This window comes from Doryrhamphus excisus, chromosome 2 (assembly GCF_030265055.1).
Source record: "Doryrhamphus excisus isolate RoL2022-K1 chromosome 2, RoL_Dexc_1.0, whole genome shotgun sequence".
Taxonomy (NCBI): domain Eukaryota; kingdom Metazoa; phylum Chordata; class Actinopteri; order Syngnathiformes; family Syngnathidae; genus Doryrhamphus; species Doryrhamphus excisus.
Window position 1 is genome coordinate 16,562,088 of NC_080467.1, and position 25,564 is coordinate 16,587,651.

A 25,564-nucleotide genomic window follows, 5' to 3' on the forward strand; every position below is an offset into this window, starting at 1 on the left:
ATGCACATCTCACAAGACCAAGATGACACTCAATGGCAGGGGTCTCAAACTCGCGGCCCACGCTAGTTTGAGGCCCCCACCTTGATACCAAAGTTTAATGTTGAAATGACAGCTTAAAGCTGTGTGCACACCGGACACAATTAACATGATATTGCCCCGCCCATACTGTTACCTTACCCTGTTACCCCGCCCTGTTTTGCTTTGGATTAGCAATGAAGCTAAAGGCTTATGATGCTGGGTACAAATAAATGCAGGAAATTATTTGGAATAAAACGGAAAATACACGTCAAGATAAAGCATCTCATCAAACATGTTGTTAAAGTTACGACGCTGCTCACAGATGGAACTGAGTACGATGCTAACTTGCTAATTGGGTCAAATTATTAAGTTTCATTAATGTTCATGTTAAAGGTTAAATAACTGTTAATACTGTACATTTGAATCTGAAAAAAATAATTTCTCTACCAACTGTATGTGGTTTCTTACATTTTATTATTATGTTTTATTATTATTTTACTTATTTATTACTGATGGATTGATTTATTGTCTTTATTCTTAATTTGTTCATTTATTTTTTTTAATCTTATTTTGTGTATAGAAAAAAAAACATTAAGATATTTGAGAACAGTGGAATATTTTATCAGATATTTTGTAGGGTATAGCAGAAGCAAAAGCATTGAAGATAGTTTTTTTTAATTGATTTTTTTTTCCAGTTCTTAATAAATGCGTTTTGGGTTTTTTTTTTTTTTTTGGAAAACCTGATGCAGCCCGGCTTCATCCAGAACCTAGCTCCGGTGGCCTCCAGGTAAATTTTGTTTGAGGCCCTTGCTCAATGGTGCACCAACCATCCGTATAGGCTAATATACTATTGAGCAGGACTAAATAGGATGCTCCCTTCTCTTTATACTGCCATGACATATATAATGAACATATTTTGGCAGTTGAAAAGTAAAAAATTCCAGTTTTAACCTCCAGTGCACTTGATGCTTTGTCATTGTCTCCATTGTGGCTGACAAAAATCTATAAAAACAAGACAGGACCACTTGTCACTAACGTGCATTGGAGTAGGTTAGTGGAAAAGTGTAGGAAATGAAGTTAACTTCTCCCCCCTGGACACTTACACTTTCTGCTTTTGCAGATGAGTGGATGTTAAAGATTTCCAAGACAAAGGCCTATCCAGCCTTGTCCTGAGTGATCCCTTGGGTCCTGTTGCAAAGCACAGCTGTAATACCCATTTAGTATAGTACTTACTGTAAATCCCCATTCAGTCCTCCAGTAGACTGTAAGCCCCGTACAAGCCTGTTTTGCATATTTTAACTCCACTACAGGGGACACCCAATTGCAACAATACGCATACAGTACATTGGATCCTACATCATAAAGTGGATAGACTCCAAACAGAAGGAATATCCATTAGAGTGCTGCACTGTACCATCTGTGAGCGATTTTCCGTGCACCCCTCAGGTGAAGCTTAGCGTGGCCATAGGTGTGCTCATCACTCAGACCCTCAGTGATGACGTTAAGGAACACAACCTTTCTTTTGTTAAATTCACTTACTTCCTCGTCTGCTGACCTGGTGAGTCTCTCATCTTTATCCATCAAAGTAGGTGGAAGTCTTTAATCATCTTCCTGTTGAGGCTTCCTCCATCCGTTGTACCAGTGCAGTAATGGAGCTATCTGTCGTTCCAACCAAACCCATTAGAGTAACATGATCCTGCCACTGAACGCAGCGGAGTCAGGTCAGGCCAAGAAGGTTATGGTCTGCAGGTAGAATGAATTTAGACTGAAGTGAGTTATCTAACATTAAAAAAAAGAATACAATGGATAAATGAATGCAAGTACAACGACGGGCTGAACAGTGGACGAGTGGAGGTCTCACAGCTAGGAGACCCGAGTTCAATTCCATCCTCGGCCATCTCTGTGTGGAGTTTGCATGTTCTCCTCGTGCATGCGTGGGTTTTCTCCGGGTACTCCGGTTTCCTCCCACATTTCAAAAACATGCTAGGCTAATTGGCGACTCCAAATTGTCCCTAGGTATGAATGTGAGTGTGAATGGTTGTTTGTCTATATGTGCCCTGTGATTGGCTGGCGACCAGTCCAGGGTGTACCACGCCTCTTGCCCGAAGACAGCTGGGATAGGCTCCAGCATACGTGGTGGCCCAAGCGGTATAGAAAATAGATGGATGGATTTAGATTTGAAGAAAATTAGATAAATTTGAGAAAAACAAGCCAAATGTCACAGAAAGTAGCTAAATATAGTAAAAAAAAAAAGTGACTGGATGTTTACATTTAGCACTAGAAATGAAACAATTTCCGGTATTAATCATCAACTGCAGCAAAACACCTGACGCCACATTGTTACAGCATGATTGACAACCGTGCTCCAATAAACTCACGGACCAGTGACACTCCTCATTTCCTGGAGAAGCAGCCATTTGTTAAATTGTAATCTCTCTCTCTCTCAAAGCACCAACCAGTGCAGGGTGTAACCCGCCTCTGGCCCGACACCTCCCGCGACCCTCGTGAGGTTAAGCAGAAGAAAATGAATGAATGAAAGTACAACGAGTATTAACTTGTGTTCATCTTGCTGCCGGGTTGGCTGTACATATTTTTTTTTTTACCAAAAATACATCAATCCCCTGTACTAATAATCTAAGGCTAATATTCACAATAAAACCTTGTCAAAATGAATACAATGAACACAACATGAGGCAGGATAAGTTTAATAAACACAAATTATGAAACAAACTAATGCAATTTCAAGTAGGTGAAAGATGACTGGAGAGGGCATAAAATATTTTCAATTTCTACATCTTGCTGAAACATCCATCCATTTTCTATACCGCTTATATTCATTAGGGTCGGGGGGCTATGCTGGAGCCTTTCTTAGCTCAGTGATTTTCAACCTTTTTTGAGCCACGGCACGTTTTTTACATCAGAAAAATCTTGTGGCACACCACTAACCAAAAATGTTGCAAAATGTCACCACGACCTCACACGTGCATCAATAAGTCTATCGGAGGAACAAGGTAGGTGTTGCCACACGGACCAATATTACATTGCTCTGCCAGTCTTTACACCACAGACACTCCACGGTAGCCACGTTTTTACATCACCACTTTTTCTCTTTCCGAATGACCTTTCGGGAAACAATGGTATCCATAGAAAGGAATATTCCAATCTCTTGTCTACATGCGCCGTGAAAATCAACCAGAATAGTCAATTCTGCATGCACAGTAAAACGTAAACATCAACATCACGTGATACCGGCTTCCCCGAGTTTTTCTTTCACTTGTTGGAATAACTCCGTATTGCCAGTTTTTCGTTTGTCCAGTCTTGAAATTTAGTTTGAATCAAAAACAAACTTTGCTTCGTCCAGTGCCGATTGCTGGCCTCCATTTTTAAAACTGAAGCACGTCTGGATCTGCGTGTTACGTCATATCTGAGCATGCGCTGAAAGAACGCACCCGGGATAAATTTAAACAGGAAAAGATCAAATTCAATCTTGCCAATAAACAACAGAAGAAGAAAAACACCACAAAGAAGAAGGCACCCTGACAACTTTATGTTTGAGCGGGCACAAGATACCTCAATCGGATTGGTTAAAGGAATATTCCATCCCTGTTCAATTTCCGTTTGAGTAAATAAACCAAATGCAATTGGAATATTTGGGTCCATATATACTATTGACATAATGGCTATTGACATAATATTTGCTAATGATGATTAATAAATGTTAATTATAAAAAGTGATATTGGAGAATTCCTCACGGCACACCTGACGGTTTCTCAAGGTACACTAGTGTGCCACGGCACAGTGGTTGAAAATCACTGTCTTCAGTGACTTCGGGTGAGGGTCGAACTGGTCTTTTCTGGTCGCCAGCCAATCACAGAGCAATCACATGGACAATTTAGAGTCGCCAATGAACCCGGAGAACATGCAAACTGCACACATGTTACAAACAAACCATGTGAACCTTCACGGTTCTGTGAATCTGAAGTGGATTTTCTTATTTTCTTTTTTAGGGATCTTGCATTTGTCGAAACAATATACTGTCAGATAAAATATATTCAAAATATACGAACATTGGTGTTTCTGTACTTTTTAATGTTTTATCAAGGCATGTGTGTATGTTTGTAGCAGATGAAAAACATGCATAGCCCAAAATGTCCGTGAAAGTCTTCACTGTTCACAGATCTCAGACATCTCACACATCTGGTTTACTTTGGCAGGAAACACAACAGGCATGACAGGCAGCCCTCCCCCATCTGCACCTCCCTTTACGTCTCCTCATCTTAATAGCTTGATCCTGTGATAATAGCGTTGAAAGAAAAGCATACGTTCCCAGTGGTTCCTTGAGGGCACAAGGAAAAGTTCTTGTTTGAATCCTGCCTCACACGTCAGGCTCAATAAAGACCACCACAACCTTTTAATATAATATACATTTGTATCAATATACATTCCCCGGACTATAAGTTGATATCAATGTCAACATGAATATATATCAAGGCAAAAACAAGCAGACTGAGAAACAGCTTCATCCCAAGAGCCATCACCACCCTGAACTCAGACATACAACGTACCCGGTCATTAGCATAATGCAAATGTGCAATATTTCCATCACTGCCTCTGTTACTACCTCAATCATATTTATTTATTTAACAACCCAATACAATACACTCATATGTGACTTTACTCACCTGTATAGACCAGTTATTATTTGCACTATGACCCATTTATCATTGCACTAAAATTAATATATCAGCAATATGTCTGCTCCTGCATATGCTCCTGTGCAATACTATGTGTATATTTTGCATATCTTGTACATATCTTGTATATATCTTGCTAAATTGTCTTTTTTTACTCTACTTTTATGTACTTTTTTTAAAACTTGACTACTGCACTGAAAGGAGAAGCTCTCCAATCTCGTTGTACATCTTGTATAATGACAATAAAGGCCATTCCATTCCATATAATATATAAGTGTGTGTAACGTAATCTAAATCATATGTATAATCACCAAATTATGCTGTCAAGCTCATGACATTTGCAGAAATATTTGACCTCATGTCCCTTGGGACTTACATGTTAAGAGTCTAACAGAAGCCATTACTCAAATCATTATTTTCTCCTCTCATCCATATACCTTTGAGAATTCTTCAAAAGCTGGTATGTCATAGTTTTTATATGTTTTGTCGGTGCCATTTGCCCATGCGGCAGAGTGCATTTCAGTGGGGACTTGACTAGCCAGAAAAAAAAAAAAATCACATTTGGGTTGGGTGATATGGACCCTAGCATATACATATCATAATATTGCTAAATATAGTAACCATGTTGCTAAATTGTCAACACGGATGTCTTCCACCTGTGTAATGAAGTGGAGTAACGAATCCACCCTCGGCCATCTCTGTGTGCAGTTTGCATGTTCTCCACGTGCATGCGTGGGTTTTCTCCGGGTACTCCGGTTTCCTCCCACATTCCAAAAAACATGCTAGGTTAATTAGCGACTCCAAATTGTCCATAGGTATGAATGTGAGTGTGAATGGTTGTTTGTCTATATATGTGCCCTGTGATTGGCTGGCCACCAGTCCAGGGTGTACCCCGCCTCTCGCCTGAAGACAGCTAGGATAGACTCCAGCACCCCCCGCAACCCTTGTGAGGAAAAGCGGTAGAAAATGAATGAATGAATGAATGAAATATTAGAATTGAAGTTAGGCCTGTCCTGGTGATGACTAGGCCAGTAGATGAGGCCTCGATTGAATCCACAGCACTCTTGGAGTTATACAGGGGGACTTTGGGAAAAGGTCTGAGCTTGTTGGAAGTGGTTCTGACCCAGAAGTTTATGTTCATCGTCACTGCTAATAGTGTTACGCTGAACCGCCTCTGTTAACCCCATTACTGTTAAACTTGCCCTGTACTTGATAGCTCAGGCTGTTTAAAAATGTGACCAGGATGCGACCATGCTGTTTTTTTTCAGAATCTCCACATGTGATGACAGGCATTGCGTAATGATCGGAAAGAGTGTACTCACAAAGGACTCTTGAGGACAGTATACTGTATGATGTCTTTCTGTGCTCGCATGCAGCAACTTGTGCTTTTAATATCAATGAAGTAATTTGGCAAGAAGTGAAACAATCGGCGACTGGTGACAATCCAGGGCACCAGATTCAAAGAAAACAGAACGACTTTAAACAGGATAGAATTTGTCAGACTTCTCCACAGCTTTTCCAGTCAATGAGTCCATAAGTGGTTTTCCGCTTTTTAGTAATGGCATCAGTAAGTGGTCTTTTTCGTAGCACGTTATGCTCTACAGTGTGTTGTAATTGCCCACAGCAGATGTTAGCCACCTGGAGCTTGTGACTGTGACATACAACACAGCAACCATCTGAAACACGTCAACATGGAAGTACACTCGACATGGTTGCACTTTATTTAGATGTACTGTAAAACCTTGGTTAGCGTCATTCATGAAAAAAATAGTTGGTATGTCCGCCTCCCAGCAAAGACACTCTGTGGAGTTGGCATGTTTTTCCCGTGCTTGTTTGGGTTTTCTGTATGCAGTCCGGTTTCCTCCCACGTTTTAAAGATGTCCATGTTAGGGTCAAACTAAATTACGTATGTGCGCAGTTCAGGACTAATCCTGGTCTGTTTTTATCCTCACAGATGAGGTGAACATTCTGAAGGAGTTTTTCATTCAGGTGCCCAACAGTCCAAACACATCCGTGATTGTGGAGGATGGCAGGTGTCCAATCCTCCAGGTGGGGCAGTACTCCAGCTTGACTCTCCCGCTCATGCAGCTCTTCCCCGATAGGTACAGTTCTGGCTACCTACTTATTATCAAATCAAATCAACTTTATTTGTATAGCACTTTTCCTGCAAAGACATGCAACACAAAGTGCTTTACAGAATTAAAACAATTACCACAATTAAAAGGAAAAAAAAACAAAGAAACAAAAGAAAGCCCCTCCTTCCCACCCTCCATACTAGACACACACACACACACCCACATACACACACAAGCACACAATCACACACAGTATAGAGACATGGCATGGCACTGAGGATCAAGGAAACGCCACCTTTGGGGCCGTCCACACTGGGAGGAGCTGCAGGCCGTGCCATCGGAGGACCAGCACCCAGGCCCCCCAACTCCGACAGACGGGCGGACCCCCACCTTAAAGGGAGGAACCCCCAGCCGGCCGGGTCGAAGGGACCCAAGGATGGCACCCCCTCAGCAGACCCGACACAGCCCCCAGTGTGGAGGACCCCCCTGAGGAAACACTGGAGTTAAAAGCTGAAGACTAAGAGCATAAAATAGAACTAAAAAGATAAAAACAAAACACTGGAGTTAAAAGCTGAAGACTAAGAGCATAAAATAGAACTAAAAAGATAAAAACAAAACACTGGAGTTAAAAGCTGAAGACTAAGAGCGTAAAATAGGACTAAAAAGATAAAAACAAAACACTGGAGTTAAAAGCTGAAGACTAAGAGCGTAAAATAGGACTAAAAAGATAAAAACATAACACTGGAGTTAAAAGCTGAAGACTAAGAGCGTAAAATAGGACTAAAAAGATAAAAACATAACACTGGAGTTAAAAGCTGAAGACTAAGAGCATAAAATAGGACTAAAAAGATAAAAACAAAACACTGGAGTTAAAAGCTGAAGACTAAGAGCACAAAATAGAACTAAAAAGATAAAAACAAAACACCGGAGTTGAAAGCTGAAGACTAAGAGCATAAAATAGAACTTAAAAGATAAAAACATAACACTGGAGTTAAAAGCTGAAGACTAAGAGCATAAAATAGAACTAAAAAGATAAAAACAAAACACTGGAGTTGAAAGCTGAAGACTAAGAGCACAAAATAGAACTAAAAAGATAAAAACAAAACACCGGAGTTGAAAGCTGAAGACTAAGAGCATAAAATAGAATTTAAAAGATAAAAACATAACACTGGAGTTAAAAGCTGAAGACTAAGAGCATAAAATAGGACTAAAAAGATAAAAACATAAGAAAAGTTTAAAAATATTAGTTAAAACCTGATTAAAAAGGTGTGTCTTTCATCTTTTTTTAAAAGTATCAACATTATAAGCTAAGTGGAAAAAAATATGATTATCAGTAAAAGCCATGGAGATGGGGTGGACTTAAATAAGCTTAGCTTCTTCCTACTCCTTTTTGGACAAACGTAATTTTATGCAACTTATCAAATAAATCACACCATACCGACACAGTATCAACTGACATTTTACATGTAGCAGAGTCTACCTATTCTCCAAACAATTTCCGCATCCTTGACCAGTGTCTCTGACAGTGTACCCGTGTTTCAGGTTGACAGATTTCAGTCTGCTGGTGCAGCTAAAGAGTCCTCAGCAAGTTGAGAGCAGCGTGTTCACCATGCTGAGCCCTGACCACCATATTGTGCTGCAACTGCGAATCAGTGCTATCGCCATTATCCTCATTTCATCACAGCGGTGGCACTACGAGTGAGTTTTTTTTTTTTTTTAATAAAAAAAGTGTATAAATTCAGTGTTTCCCACAGTGTTGCTATGCAAATTGTGATGACGTCATGGTATAATTTGAACACTGACCCTTCTCACGGCGGCACGACGGTCTAGTGGTTAGCGCGCAGACCTCACAGCTAGGAGACCAGGGTTCAATTCCACCCTGTGTGGAGTTTGCATGTTCTCCCCGTGCTTGCATGGGTTTTCTCCGGGTACTCCGGTTTCCTCCCACATTCCAAATTAATTAATTAGCGACTCCAAATTGTCCATAGGTATGAATATGAGTGTGAATGGTTGTTTGTCTATATGTGCCCTGTGATTGGCTGGCGGGCTATTTGCCCGAAGACAGCTGGGATAGGCTCCAGCACCCCTAACCCTCATGAGGATAAGTAGTAGAAAATGAATGAATGAATATTTTACACCGGGTGCATGGCGGTCGAGTGGTTAGCGCGTAGACCTCACAGCTATGAGACCAGGGTTCAATTCCTCCGGGTACTCCGGTGTCCTCCCACATTCCAAAAACATGCTAGGTTAATATGTGTCTATATGTTGTCTATATGTGCCCTGTGATTGGTTGGCGACCAGTCCAGGGTGTACCCCGCCTCACGCCCGAAGACAGCTGGGATAGGCTCCAGCACCCCCGCGACCCTCGTGAGGAACAGCGGTAGAAAATGAAAAATGATGATGACCCTTCTCACTTACCTCTGATCTCAAAGCATTAGCAGCAATCCTATTGTTTTTCTCTTTCTCAGGTTTCCCATTGGCGGTCTCACTGATGGAAAGTGGCATTACGTGGCAGTCAGTGTTTCTGCACAGCGGCTGAAGATATTTGTCGACTGCACTCTGCTAGAAAGTGTGCCGTGGGTCTACCAAGATTTGGGGATCAGCACTGATGGGCTCTTCTTCATTGGAGGCATCATTGACGGCTTTGAGACTCCATTTAAAGTGAGTTGTCTCCTTCCACTCGGGTTCATGCAGTTTGCTTGTATAGATGGCAGATTTTAGCTATATAGGTGTTTCTAGATTGTAAAGTTTAATTGCAGTTTCCATGACTGTATTTAAAAATTCTTAATTTTTACATTGTTTGCCGAACTACTGCTAACCACGTACTCCGAGAGCGGTCACCATATGTTTATTTGTTTCAGACATGTGTAACATGAAGGACATCACATGGTTACGTTTGCACAATTCAAACTGTTTTTGAGCTTTCTGTTGGTGTCTGCTAGTGTAAATGAAACCACTGACTGCAGGCCTCTCCTGACCTCAGCAGTACAGCTGCTGAACCAGGAGGCAGGAGGCTTTTCCATGGCTCATCTGTGTGACTGAGATGAGAATATGGAGTAAAAAAAATAGACAGATAAAAAAGAACAGATTTTTCTGTAATGCATTTCCAATAAAAATTCATTGCATATATCAGATTTTTTTATAACGGATTTCGCCTATTTCGGACAAAATCTCCAGTCCCGTTCCAATGCATTTCCATTAAATTTCCCTCGCATATATCGGATGGCCGCATTGTGGCGCTCCGATTCGCCGAATCGTGACAGGCCGCTATACGACGTCATTTGCAGCGTTTGCAGCGTTGCCTGCGCGTCCAGGTACATTGGAAACATAGTCAAGGAAGTGCCTTTTTATAACGGATAAAATCCGATTTACGCATATACCGGATATAAATCCGATATATGCGGAAAACGGACATTTTCCGGTATACGCATATAACGGATTTCGCTTATATCGGACAAAACCAGTGGGAACAATTGAATCCGATATATCCGAGGTTTACTGTACAAGAATGAAGAGTGCAGTTGGTACGGCCATGTGATGAGAACAGATGGATATTGCGGTACAGGAAAGGAAAGGGAGGAGGAGACAAAAGTGGAAGAGGATGTACTGACGCTAACATTTGAAGTGATTGACAACCACTCACAACAAATGATCCAGATGGTTACGGTCTGAAACAAGTCCACACACAAAGAAGAAGGAAAAACCAGAAAGACATTTGTGGCCATGTCAAAAACCCCATTGTTCAGTCATGAAATGTAGCCACAATGCTTAGAAACCATGTGTTTGTTTTTGTGTAGTGTGCATAAGAATCCCAAAGGTATCACTGTTACATGGACATGTTCGAACATGGGAATGTTTCATCATTCTTGGTCAAGTTGCAGCACAGACAATATTCCCAAATGAGAACTAAAAATGGCATGCTATTTGCATTTCACTGTGGTATTTTGGTTTACATACAGTTTGCCCTTGTTTACAACCAGGCGGTACTGTATTAAAGACAGGAACGGTTGGTTGGTAGCTTTATTTCAACAGTGACAGACAAAATATCAACAAAAAATCCATAAAAACATTCAAGGTTATAAATTATTTGTATTCCATCGAGATAAATAAGTATTTAATCCCAAAGCAATACACGACTTAGTACTTGGCAGATCTGCCAACCTTGAAAAAAAATATGCTGAGAATTTGGGGGTCAAGCTACACCGCACCTCTGCCTACCACCCCCAAGCGAACAGCCCCGTCGAGAGGTTTCACCGCTCAATGAAAACGGCGCTGCGGGCTAGCCTGACAAACGGCGACTGGGTGGACAGGCTGCCGTGGGTCATGCTTGGTCTGCGATCCGCCCCCAAGGAAGACCTGCAGGCATCGTCGGCCGAGCTGGTGTACGGGCAGGTCTTGCGTGTCCCCGGGGACTTCATTCCGGACGCCACCGCACCCTAGTCCGCTGCCCTACAGAGGTCCACCCTGCAGGAGGCGGTGGACACCTTTAAACCCATCCCTGCATCACACCACGGTGGACTCATATGTTCCCACTGCCTTGGGCACGGCACGTTTTGTGTTTGTCCGCCACGACGCGCACCGTGGGCCTTTGCGGCCACCCTGTGACGCACCATACAGGGTCCTGGAGCAGGGTGACAAGTATTTTGTTTTGGACATGGGTGGCCGACGGGAGACTATCTCGGTGGACCGGCTGAAGGTTGCGCTGGTGGACGACACCCAACCCCTGACACTGGTGGAGCCCCCTCGCCGGGGTAGGCCCCTGCTCCCCGGCAAGGCGCCCCCAAGGCGTGCCGACCCCCGCGTTGTCCCCTTCACCACACCCTTCTCCCCTGCCGCAAGCAGTGCGCACACCACGGGGCCGTGCGGTTGTCCCTGCACGCACGGTCGGTTTTAACTATGGGTGAATTCTGGGGGGGCTTGTGTAGGGGTAGGTTACCGGGACATAATTCACCCCGGAACGATCGATAGGGGAGGGGTTGCCACCCGGAGGGGTGGGCGCAAGGGATGGGGGGTTTCCGCTTCCTGTTGTGGTTGAGAGAAGGTGCTTTCATGTCTTACGTAGCAAAGAGTGCAAGTTAATGATTTGGGAGAAAATAAAGTTTTCTCCCAAATTCGACACTCCGCCTCAGACTCCAGTTCTTCGGCGCTTCAAGTTTCTATTTTGGGACTTGAATGAAGTTTGCATGCATTTTAAGTAGTGGTGTCGAATTATCATTTTAAATCAAATTAATCACTGTTTCTAATTTAATCATAATTAATGGAGCTCTAGGTTAACAATACCCGGCTGGCAAAGGACTTCTTCCAGGGGGATGACCTCACTTTTTTGGACGATCCTGCGTGTTCCCCTGATCTAAACCCAATTGAGAACATTTGGGGATGGATTGAAAAGGAAGTTTACAAAAATGGACATCAGTTCCAGACAGCGGATGTCCTCCGCGAAACCATACTCACCACCTAAAGCGACATTCCCACTACCCTCCTGGAAACACTGGCATCAAGACCCATTCACGACCATCTTTAGTGCTCTCTGTTGATGGCCATCATAGAGTCTTCCTGTACTTTGACCAGAGAACCAGTTCTACCTCCATGTTTGACACAGGGATGGTGTTCCTGGACTATTATTCAGCATTTATCCGCCTCCAAACACTTTAAGCCAAATGATGATCTTATCTATCTGATCCCAAGCCTTCTCTGAGTCATTCAGGTGTTTGGCAAACTTAGACGGGCCTGTGCAGGCCTTTTCTTGAGCAGGAGGACTTTGTACATCGGACAAGGCCGTACACATTATAGTAGTTAGTTATTCTCATTCTGGCATTGCTAAAACAACAAATCTAAAGGTGGGTGAAGATGTGCACGGTTCTCTGTGGAAAGAAACTGAATTTGTTTGTTTTCATCTTCACATAGTGGAAATGTCTACCTCACTCACGGTGCTACTAAAAGTACAGTAATAGAGTTACTAACACACTTACACACTAATATACATGCACATTTTATATTAAATCATAACCCACAAGGGGCTGCACAGTGGACGAGTGGTTAGCGTGCAGGCCACAGAGCTAGGAGATCCGAGTTCGATTCCACCCTCGGCCATCTCTGTGTGGAGTTTGCATGTTCTCCCTGTTCATGCGTGCGTTTTCTCCGGGTACTCCGGTTTCCTTCCACATTCCAAAAACATGCTAGGTTAATTGGCGACTCCAAATTGTCCATAGGTATGAATGTGAGTGTGAATGGTTGTTTGTCTATATGTGCCCTGTGATTGGCTGGCGGGCTATTTGCCCGAAGACAGCTGGGATAGGCTCCAGCACCCCGGACCCTCATGAGGATAAGTAGTAGAAAATGAATGAATTAATATTTTACACAGGGTGCACGGCGGTCGAGTGGTTAGTGCGTAGACCTCACAGCTATGAGACCTGGGTTCAATTCCACCCTCGGCCATCGCTGTGTGGAGTTTGCATGTTCTCCCCGTGCATGCGTGGGTTTTCTCCGGGTACTCCGGTTTCCTCCCACATTCCAAAAACATGCAAGGTTAATTGGCGACTCCAAATTGTCCATAGGTATGAATGTGAGTGTGAATGGTTGTTTGTCTATATGTGCCCTGTGATTGGCTGGCGACCAGTCCAGGGTGTACCCCGCCTCTCGCCCGAAGACACCTGGGGTGGGGTCTAGCACTCCCACGACCCTCATGAGGATACGTGGTAGAAAATGAATGGATGAATGAATGAATAACCCACAAGGCATGCTGGGAAATTCACACCTTCCCAATAGAAAGGGTTATTTAGGGTTATAAATTGGGCACAGTGACCAAATGGTGATCACACTAGTCTGGAGATTTGACTTTATACAGTATATATTGTGGCATATTTACTTTTGAACTTTTGTTTGTGTACTGTTCACATGGTGAACGTGGTGCATGCACATGGTGCATGCAGTGTGACTGCATTTCAAATTCATTTCAACTTGAAGTGATTCTTATCTGTGTCTAAATAAACACACACACTTATGCGTTGTCTGTCTCGTGAACAGAGCACACAAACAGGTTTTAAAATGTCAGCACATTTTTGTGCAGATTGTGAAACATTTGACGTACAGTACATGCATCTGTGTACACACTGCACTGTTCACTGCTTGAAATGAATTTCCCGTGTCTGTTGTGCAGGGGCATCTGCGACAGTTTACCTTCCTTCAGGACAACCCAGAGGCTGCTCAGCAACACTGCAGCCACCACCCACCGCGGTGTGATGAGGCCACCATTAAACCTACAAGCTCCCGACACAACAATGCTTTGGAGGTGAGAAATAAACTTGGACTACTAAGGAGAGTATTCCAAAAACAAATGCTTAAAAGTTACTGTTTCCTGATGTGGCAAACCATGTTTTTACCCCAAAGTCACTGAGCGAGGTCCAATTACTTCATTCTTCTGTAGGCAACAAGTCCAAAGAGGTGTAAAAAAAATACAACACAATGAAAAACAATGGCAAAAATACAGTTGATAGCCGCACTTTCACGAATCGGTATTAACTGCCTGACAAATTTGTGATTTTCCAAGCAGTCTCTGCACTGATAACATGTGCAAGCTGACTACCAGATCGTCATGGTGATTGTATCCAGCTGTGGCTAGACTGGCAGCTTTGTCCCATTGGTCTAATTCCAGTTGTTTGGTCCCTTTCATCAGCTTCTCTCAGTCAACCCAATGGGACAACTTCCGTCATTAATGTAACCATTCATTTCACCTCTTGTCCCTGGCTGGCTGGGCCAGTTTGTGTGTGGGAGTATGCACAGACCTGTGCCTTGGTGTGTGCCATTATGGCCTGCGAAACAGGTCATTTGAACACATTGACAAACATCATTTCAGTGATCAGCAGCACTTGTTCACAGTTGTATTAGTTTTGTGTATCTGCGCTTACAGCCACGCCCATAAGGAAGCCCGCTCCTCTGAGACATCACAAAGGAACATTTTTGCAACGCCCTCTGAAATGGAGTGTTTTGAGCCATGCCAAACTTTTTTCAGGGATCCCTTCCAAATATGCACATCGGAAACTTTGGCATGGTTTAACACGAGAATACAACATCCTAACTACAGTTTTGGTCAGAAAAGTTGAAAAAGCATAATACGACCTCTTTAAAACAGACCGTTTTGGCAGGAAGCACACATCCAAGGAAATACAGCTGGAATAGGTGCAGATTCTTGAAGATCTAGAAAGTTCTTTATACGGGTTATTGTGTGTAGCTGCTCTATAGGAGTCCACCACTCAATACATGCACTTTATGGTATCGATCAACTACCAAGTCAATGCAGGACCAGGATTGCTGATACTGATTAGTTTGAAATTTAGCGATTTTTACGAGACCAAAGTGTTGAAAAATTAGCATAATAAGAAATATAGTACAGCTCTCACATGATTTGATTTGATGATGAACACAAAAGTTTGTAAATAAAGTTTTTATAGCTCACACAGAGCTATGAACAACTTCATGCTCTTTCTCCTTCCTTCTTCTGCTCTGATGCACTCAGGTGCACTTGGAATTGTGAGCTTTATGCTTTACTTAATTTTTATATAAAGTGTAAACCACTTTGGGAACCCATAGGCCCGAAATCAACTGTTAGCGACACTAGCAACAACCTGCAGAGAAGAACAGGATGGAATTTGCAAAAAGTAGAGATGAGTTTCAAAATACAGAGATAAATACTCATTTGTAAACAAAATAGGGTCTTTGATACAGATGATAACTCACCAATTCTACAATACAATGCAAGTGAAACACCATTCCTAAGACTTTTGTTTACTCGGACTCTTAGAATTGACCGTGATTCTGAGATCAACTAGAACAGGGGTCTCAAACACGCGGCTCGCGGGCCAATTGTGGCCCGCAGGACACTAGTTTGAGGCCCCCGCCTTGATATGAAAGTTTAATGTTAGTGCGGCCTGCGCAAGTTTGATATGGATGCTGTATGGTATCATGTACCCAGAAAAAATTATGTTCATGTTAAAGGTTAAATAACTGTTAATAGTTATCCTCCCTATCCGTGTGGAATTGGTAAGTTTTTGGATATTTAAGTTTAAAGGAAATAACTTGAAGACTACCGTTTAGGTCGCTAGCTCTCCAGTTTGCGAGTTAGCATGTGTCTCAAGACCCTGCAGTTGCGCAATATGTTGTAAATAAAAAGAGTATAAATGTGACTATAGTCGTGTTTTGTCATGTCTACCGGGGTCTAATAATGCTTTGTTCATTTTAATCTGAAAAAAAAAATTTGTCTACCCACCAACTATATGTGGTTTCTTAAGTTTTTATTATTTGCTGTTTTATTATTATTATTATATTTATTTATTACTGATTGATTGATTTTCTTTATTCTTGATTTGTTTATTTATTTTTAATCTTATTTTGTGCAGAAAAATAAAAAGTAAGATATTTGAGAACAGTGGAATGTTTTATCAGAGCTTTACTTGTAGAAAATCGACACCAAAGCAAAGTTTATTCATTTTTCTGTTTTTAATAAATGCCTTTTTTGGGGTTTTTTTTGGAAAACCTGATGCGACCCAGTCTCACTCAGACCCTAGCTCCAGTGGCCCCCAAGTAAATTGAGTTTGAGACCCCTGAACTAGAACATATGCACAGACCAAACAGAAGAAACTAAAAAAATTGTAATAATCGTCAAAACCTATTTCTCATGTCGGTCATATTGACAACACTGTGAAGATGAAAGACAGCAGAATATGCCGTGCAAACACCAGCAGGAACAGTTTATCCATGAGGATGGAATTGGGAAGCCTTTGTGATGATGTAGGAAACCAAGCCGGCCTGCTGTTTTGTGTTGTAGAAAGTGGCGGACCAAGCCGCACCATATGGCTACCAGTTGACTTTGTTCTTCTTCTCGTTCATCTGTTCCTCTCTTTCTGTTTTTATTGTGACTGAGTCTCCATCTTCTGGATCTGGGTCAGTCTATCCCCTGTCTTTCAGCATGAATTAGTTGCTTTGCAAGCTTTGCCGTGAGCCATGCTGTCTTTCGTCCGCAAACGTTTTGTCATGTTCTTTGTAATACCTGCAGGTTATTTGAACTTGACATTATGGGCAGCTTTTGAAGAAGAGTTCAGCTCTCTTTACACGCTCTCTAAGGTAGTTACTGTCAACGGGAATTTAGCCATTTGTTGTTTCTCTGTGAAGTCGATGTCTAGAGTTTGTGATGGATGCTCCGTTTTTTTTTGCACTACAGAGTCAGGCAAAATGATCTGACACATAAGGTTGGGGATGATCAGCAAAAATAAATAAAAAAATGTAAATTTAACTTTTTGCAGTGTCTATTGTGGCATAGGACTTTTGCCAGGCACATGTCTTTGACAAATGTGAATTCCAATGTTGTGTGCTGCCAAACACAACACAAGTACAGGGTCAGGTAAAATGATCTGACACATTTGTAGGTTAAATAAAAGGCAAATAAAGTAAAGAAACAAAAAAGTGTTTGTTTGTTTTTTTCGAAAAGTACTACATATAATGCCATTTTTGTTCATTTGTTTTTCAGTTGCTGCCATGAATCGGACTGGTGAGCATGTCGCTTTCATTGTGGAAACGTTTATCAAAACAAACAAATGTGTAATGTCAACACAACGAGCGTTCCATTTGCACTTCAATCTTGGTAGACATGATCCTGTACCAGCTCGAAACACCATCTTGTTATGGGTTACCAACTTCTGAGCTACTGGATCTGCATTGAAACCAAAATCAGTGTTTGGACAATAATGTATCCCCTTTGACTGATTTACTTATTTTTTTTATGGTAATGGTTTAATTTCATTTGAACATGCATCAGATTACAATTGAGTGCATCCCATAATCAGTTCACAGTTCCACATGTCCAAAAGGAGTAGGAAGAAGCAAAGCCTATTAAATTCTACCCCTCCATCTGGTACTTTTACAATCAGTAACTGTTACATTTGTTCACTTCCTGCTTTCCTTATATAGTTATAAGTTGTCTTTTTTGTCACGTACCAAAGTACGAGGTGATATGACCATCCAATGACATAATGGGTACCATAGTAACTGTCAATATAGTGATATGTATATCATAACATTTTAATTCATTCATTCATTTTCTACTGCTTATCCTCACGAGGGTCACAGGGGTGCTGGAGCCTATCCCAGCTGTCTTTGGGCGAGAGGCGGGGTACACCCTGGACTGGTGGCCAGCCAATCACAGGGCACATATAGACAAACAACCATTCCCACTCACATTCATACCTATGGACAATTTGGAGTCGCCAATTAACCTAGCATGTTTTTGGAATGTGGGAGGAAACCGGAGTACCCGGAGAAAACCCACGCATGCATGGGGAGAACATGCAAACTCCACACAAAGATGGCCGAGGGTGTTTTTTTGTTTTTTGTTTTTTATTTTTATTTTTATTTTTATTTTTATTTTTATTTTTATTTTTATTTTTATTTTTATTTTTATTTTTATTTTTATTTTTATTTTTATTTTTATTTTTATTTTTATTTTTATTTTTATTTTTATTTTTATTTTTATTCAATATTGAAATATTTCTGGCCACCTTATGTTGTATATTTATCTTTTGTTTGTTTTGTTTCTTTATTTTACTTTTATTTAACCTACAAATGTGTCAGATCATTTTACCTGACCCTGTACTTGTGTTGTGTTTGGCAGTACAAACCATTGGAATTCACATTTGTCAAAGACATGTGCTTGGCAAAAGTCCTATGCCACAATAGACACTGCAAAAAGTGAAATCTAAACTGAAATCGAGCACTTTTATGATATTTTGCCAATCATCCACAATCCTTATGTGAGACAAGAACACGTATTTTCTCTTTTCTGTGTGTTTTCCTCTAAGAATGCATGTAATGGGGATTCACCTATATACTGTACCTATAAAGTTCTCTACAAAAACATCCAAAATGGTCAACAACGTTCCATTGACATGCCCCCACCTGCATATGGTTATTGTCGGAGCTAACACCAAGGAACTACTTTTCTGGCATAGTGACACAGTGCCTTGCTCTCAGTGCCTAGATGGACTGTGCATGTCAAGGACTCGTTTATTCATGTATCAGGATCAATATCATGGTGACTGATTGGCTGGACAGTCTGTGTCTGTGTGGTCCAGCTGGTCCACTTTCTTCCTCTGCAGGGTTTGTCAATTTGACTCAAAATGAATCAGCAAATTAAATGGTGCCTAATATTATTTAACATTTCCCAATACAGCGTGACATGGCTCAGGTTTTCTCCCAAGCGAATGGTTGCTGGTTCGATCCTCAGTGAGTGTGTCATTTTGTTATTATCATTAGATCTGTCCAAACAAATGTACCATTATTTGTAGCAGGCATTAGAATGGATTAAAAAAAACATAAGAAACAAGAATGAGCTCATCCTTGTTTCCATGACTGTATTTAAAAATTCTCAATTTTTACATTGTTTGCCGAAGTACTGCTAACCACGTTGAGTACTCCGAGAGCGGTCACCATATGTTTATTTGTTTCAGACGTGTGTAACATGAAGGAACATCACATGGTTACGTTTGCACAATTCAACATATCTGAAAAGGAGTAGGAAGTAAAGGAGAGTGGGGGTTGTACCTTGGGTTCTGTGCAGCCTGTTTCCCATTAAATGTGACCTGTGGAGGTGCAGCCTTCCAGTCTCTGGCTCTCTTCAGCACACTGGGGAAAAAATAAAAGTACTATACATTAAGAGGTATTACTTGCCCATTAAGGACTGCTGGTTTTGTCGTTGGTGCGTAACATTACTGACATGGGGCACATTTTGGGGGTGTCTTGTACTTTGATGTAAATGGTGTGTGGGGCCCAGCATCTCCTTTGACAGGTGTCCTCTGTGGGGACGTGAAGCTTGAGCGGCTAATCCACACTCTTCCAGTGTGTACGGGGATGTTAAACACTCCCTGAGGTCAGGGGCCCCCTAAGTCTCTGCTATGACCTTTATAGCATGATGATGGTTCAGAACATTTATAATGGTCCCATTGGTGTATTTTATGGTTATTGTCTTTTGCAAATGCCATGACTTATTAATTATCAAATACTTCAGTTTCCTCATCGATGACATACATAGAGTACATGCAAAGGCATAACCTCATCTTTGGTGGACGTAAAATGAACGCATGACTACCCTGATGATCTTTCAAGCTAGTTAACGTTGACATACACTGTACATTGTAAGCATTCTGCAACATGAAATTAACATATTAAAGTGCAGTTTAAGTCGTTACGCATATAAATTATGTACCATATTATTTGGACTATAAGTCACACTTTTTTTAATAGTTTAGCTAATCCTGCATTTATATACAGTATATAATTGAACATCTGGCACCTTTAATTTAAAGTAGGATGATGTTGGTTTTTTTGGTGGCTCCCAGTGGTTTTCATAGGTAGGCACTATTATTCTAGGTGTTAGCATGTTATCATTGCTAGCATGCGAACATGAACATACCAGCATTTTTGGCGATTTTCATGAACACGGACTTAAGTAGAAACTTGCTATCATGTTAGGTGTTAGCATGTTAACGTTATCATGTTAGCATGCTAACATAACTATGCTAACATTTTTAGCATGTTTTATGTTAAGCGATTGTTTACCTAGGTGTTAGCATGCTAAAATTACCATGTTAGCATTATTTAAGTATTTCAGACCCTTCTGTGGTATGTTTTCATGACCAAGGAATCTAAATATGCAATAAAATTAATGTAGGACTAATTTATGGTGTAAATTACAATATGGGGAGGGGGAACTATGATGATGACATACATAGAGTATATGCAAAGGCATAACCTCATCTTTGGTGGATGTAAAATGAATGCATGATTACCCTGATGATTTTTCAAGCTAGTTAACGTTGACATACACTGTACACTGTAAGCAATCTGCAACATGAAACTAACATATTAAAGTGTGTTTAAGTAGTTACGCATATATAAGTCACACTTTGTTTTATAGTTTAGCTGATCCTGCATCTATATACAGTATATAATTGAACATCTGGTACCTCTAATTTCAAGTAGGATGATGTTGGGTTTTTTGGTGGGTCCCAGTGGTTTTCACAGGTAGGCACTATTATTCTAGCTGTTAGCATGTTATCATTGCTAGCATGCGAACATGAACATACCAACATTTTTGGCGATTTTCATGAACACGAACTAACGCAGACACTTGTTATCATGCTAGGTGTTAGCATGTTAACGTGATTATGTTAGCATGCTAACATAACTATGCTAACAGTTTTAGCATGTTTTATGTTAAGCGATTGTTTACCTAGGTGTTAGCATGCTAAAATTACCATGTTAGCGTTATTTAAGTATTTCAGACCCTTCTGTGGTATGTTTTCATGACCAAGGAATCTAAATATGCAATAAAATTAATGTTGGACTAATTTATGGTGTAAATTACAATATGGGGAGGGGGAACTATGATGATGACAAACATAGAGTATATGCAAAGGCATAACCTCATCTTTGGCGGATGTAAAATGAACGCATGATTACCCTGATGATCTTTCAATCTAGTTAACGTTGACATACACTGTACATTGTAAGCATTCTGCAACATGAAACTAACACATTAAAGTGCTGTTTAAGTCGTTAAGCATATAAATTATGTACCATATTATTTGGACTATAAGTCACACTTTTTTTAATAGTTTAGCTAATCCTGCATTTATATACAGTATATAATTGAACATATGGCACCTTCAATTTAAAGTAGGATGATGTTGGGTTTTTTGGTGACTCCCAGTGGTTTTCACAGGTAGGCACTATTATTCTAGCTGTTAGCAGGTTATCATTGCTAGCATGCGAACATGAACATACCAACATTTTTGGCGATTTTCATGAACACGAACTAACGCAGAAACTTGTTATCATGCTAGGTGTTAGCATGTTAACGTGATTGTTAGCATGCTAACATAACTATGCTAACATTTTTAGCATGTTTTATGTTAAGCGATTGTTTACCTAGGTGTTAGCATGCTAAAATTACCATGTTAGCATTATTTAAGTATTTCAGACCCTTCTGTGGTATGTTTTCATGACCAAGGAATCTAAATATGCAATAAAATTAATGTTGGACTAATTTATGGTGTAAATTACAATATGGGGAGGGGGAACTATGATGATGACAAACATAGAGTACATGCAAAGGCATAACCTCATCTTTGGTGGATGTAAAATGAACGCATGATTACCCTGATGATCTTTCAAGCTAGTTAACGTTGACATACACTGTACATTGTAAGTATTCTGCAACATGAAAGTAACGTATTAAAGTGTGTTTAAGTAGTTACGCATATAAATTATGTACCATATTTTTTTGACGATAAGTCACACTTTTTTTAATAGTTTAGCTGATCCTGCATCTATATACAGTATATAAATGTACATCTGGCACCTTTAATTTAAAGTAGGATGATGTTGGGTTTTTTGGTGGTTTTCATAGGTAGGCGCTATTATTCTAGGTGTTAGCATGTTATCATTGCTAGCATGCGAACATAAACATACCTGCATTTTTGGCGATTTTCATGAACACGAAATTAAGCAGAAACTTGCTATCATGCTAGGTGTTAGCATGTTAATGTTATCATGTTAGCATGCTAACATTTTTACTATGTTTTATGTTAAGCAATTATGCTAGGTGTTAGCATGCTAAAATTACCATGTTAGCATTATTTAAGTATTTCAGACCCTTTTGTGGTATGTTTTCATGACCAAGGAATCTAAATATGTAATAAAATGAATGTAGGACTAATATTTATGGTGTAAATTACAATGGGGGGGGGACTATGGCGCTAGGCGGAGGTCTGCGCTCTCTGAGTGCTTTTTTAGTTATATCTAGCTTGGACATTGAAGCTGCTGTCTCTGCAAGTGTCTTCTTCGATAACATTTTGACAGTGATTAAACAGGCAAGTTGTTATTGTGTCCATACAGTATATGAAAAAATATATATAATTCAGCCTCTGTAGCTTTGGTTTGTGTCCTTGTTGGTGTAAACATTGCAACTTCCATGACACTCCTAAAACAAAGCAAGCTCTATGATAAATACTAAATAAACATAAACTCAGTTTTTGCTAAGTTTGGCTGTGGATCCACTTTAAAACTGCTTAAAATATCCCCTTTTTATTTCAGAAAAGTACTAGCTCAGGTCAGAAAAGTTGAAAAAGCATAATAGGTCCCCTTTAAAACAGACCGTTTTGGTAGGAAGCACATAAAATACAAAAAATACAACTGGAATAGGTGCAGATTCTGGAAGATATAGAAGGTTGTCTGTGTGGGTTATTGTGTGTAGCTGCTCTATAGGAGTCCACCACTCAATACCTGTTTTTCTTTTGTTTAGTGTTCAGCAGCCCCATACAGCGCTATGTTCTGTAACTCGTTACCATAAAATGATGCTTGTCATTCTTGAAGTATTGCCTTCATGAGGTCAATATCTCATGCTGATGTCCATGATATATACTGACGAGTTTGCCAACAATCTTCAGTTGTTACTCTTTGTTACTTCCTTTTCATGTAAGTGTTGCCTGAGGTGAAAACAGTGAAAACAGAGGTCAGAGTCAGGTCAGAGTCAAACAGCTGGATCATTGGTAGAGCGTGAGGTTTGCCTTTGGTCAACTTTTGGCAGCTTTACCTGTCATCATTATTGATGTCCTCTGCGAACTCTGCCTCGTGTACACGTTACGTCATGTTGGCGCTGAATGTGCACCCGTGTGTGGTTGGAGGCAAAAATATCAATCACCAAATGTCAGCCTGGCTCATTCAGTCTTATTAACTATTGAACAACTATTGGCAACTATTGGCAATTTTCAAGAACACAACCTTAAGTAGAAACTTATTGCTATCATGCTAGGTGTTAGCATGTTAATATTAGCATGTTAGCATGCAAACATAACTATGCTAACATTTTTAGCATGTTTTAAGTTAACACTTAGCACTGTTATGCTAGGTGTTAGGAGCTATAACTATTGAACAATTTTAGTACAGTCAGTACAGTCCATTTTCATTTGATGAAAACAGAAGTGAATAATATCAAAGCAAATTCTCCCAAAACAAATCATGTAAATCCTATTAATATGACAAAATATGAACATGCACAAAAATGCTGCACTATTATTCCAGGTGTTAGCATGTTATCATTGCTAGCATGCTAACATGAACATACCAGCATTTCTGGCGATTTTCATGAAGATGATCTTAAGCAGAAACTTATTGCTATCATGCTAGGTGTTAGCATGTTAATATTAGCATGTTAGCATGCAAACATAACTATGCTAACATTTTTAGCATGTTTTAAGTTAGGCAATTGTACAAACACTTAGCACTGTTATGCTAGGTGTTAGGAGCTATAACTATTGAACAATTTTAGTACAGTCGGTCAGTACAGTCCATTTTCATTTGATGAAAACAGAAGTGAATGACATCAAAGCAATGTTTCCCAAAACAAATCATGTAAATCCTATTAATATGACAAAATATGAACATGCACAAAAATGCTGCATTATTATTCCAGGTGTTAGCATGTTATCATTGCTAGCATGCTAACATGAACTTACCAGCATTGTTGGCGATTTTCATGAACACGAACTTAAGCAGAAACCTATTGCTATCATGCTAGGTGTTAGCATGTTAACTTTATCATGTTAGCATGCTAACATAACTATACTAACATTTTTAGCATGTTTTATGTTCAGCGATTGTTTAGCTAGGTGTTAGCATGCTAAAATTACCATGTTAGCATTATTTAAGTATTTCAGACCCTTTTGTGGTATGTTTTCATGACCAAGGAATCTAAATATGTAATTAAATGAATGTAGGACTAATATTATGCTGTAAAATACAATATGGGGGGGACTATGGCGCTAGGCGGAGGTCTCAGAGTGCTTTTCTAGTTATATCTAGCTTGGACATTGAAGCTGCTGTGTCTACAAGTGTCTTCTTCGATAACATTTTGACAGTGACTAAACAGGCAAGTTGTTATTATGTCCATACAGTATATGAAAAAATAATTATAATTCAGCCTTTGCAGCTTTGGTTTGTGTCCTTGTTGGTGTAACATTGCAACTTCCATGACACTCCTAAAACAAAACAAATCATGTAAATACAATTAATATGACAAAATATGAACATGCACAAAAATGTGAAATAGTATAGACAAACAACCATTGACAATCACATTCGGAGACGCCAATTAACCTAAAATGTTTTTGGAACGTGGTTGAAAACCGGAGTACGGAGACAAACTCCACACAGAGAAGCCAAGCGGAGAATCGAACCCAGGTCTTCCCGATCTCCTGACTGTGTGGCAACTGTGTGGTACTTTTGTCTTCTATTATATTTGCATTGTCTGAACTGATAATCATGGAATTTACAGTTGCTCTAAAAGGCTTGTGTAACTCTATAATTGTCCTTAGCCCTTCAGGACCTTGTACATTCCCAATGTTCCGAGTATTAGTCAATCCAATGAGTGCTGTCAAAAAACTTATTTTCATCTTGGCCATCAATCATGATCACTAATGAAAACTCAACAGGGCTTGGCCTTGTCAAGTTAAAAGGCATTCTAACCTGCAGTACCACTTATTACAATACTTGGGTGAATGTACATGTAGTATATTTGACCCTGTATGTATAATAATGACAGTAATAGGGGCAATTTCCAACAAGTCTGGACCACAAGCCTTCTTACCACAACTGTACATTATAGAACGGTAAGGCAATGTGTTTGGCAATCAAGGATGTTTTCCCCATTACGTCAATTATGTCAGTGTACC

The 25,564-nt window shown here is 40.2% G+C and overlaps 1 protein-coding gene across 1 annotated transcript in view; it reads left to right on the top strand.

Moving 5' to 3' along the window:
• si:ch211-196i2.1 (collagen alpha-1(I) chain) overlaps nucleotides 1-25,564 on the top strand; it is a 120,948-nt gene that overhangs the window by 25,640 nt on the left and 69,744 nt on the right. Inside the window, exons 2-5 of the mRNA XM_058051856.1 lie at nucleotides 6,668-6,815; nucleotides 8,331-8,486; nucleotides 9,257-9,449; nucleotides 13,945-14,076. Of these exons, the coding sequence (XP_057907839.1) occupies nucleotides 6,668-6,815; nucleotides 8,331-8,486; nucleotides 9,257-9,449; nucleotides 13,945-14,076 (629 nt within the window). The remainder of the gene's footprint in view (nucleotides 1-6,667; nucleotides 6,816-8,330; nucleotides 8,487-9,256; nucleotides 9,450-13,944; nucleotides 14,077-25,564) is intronic.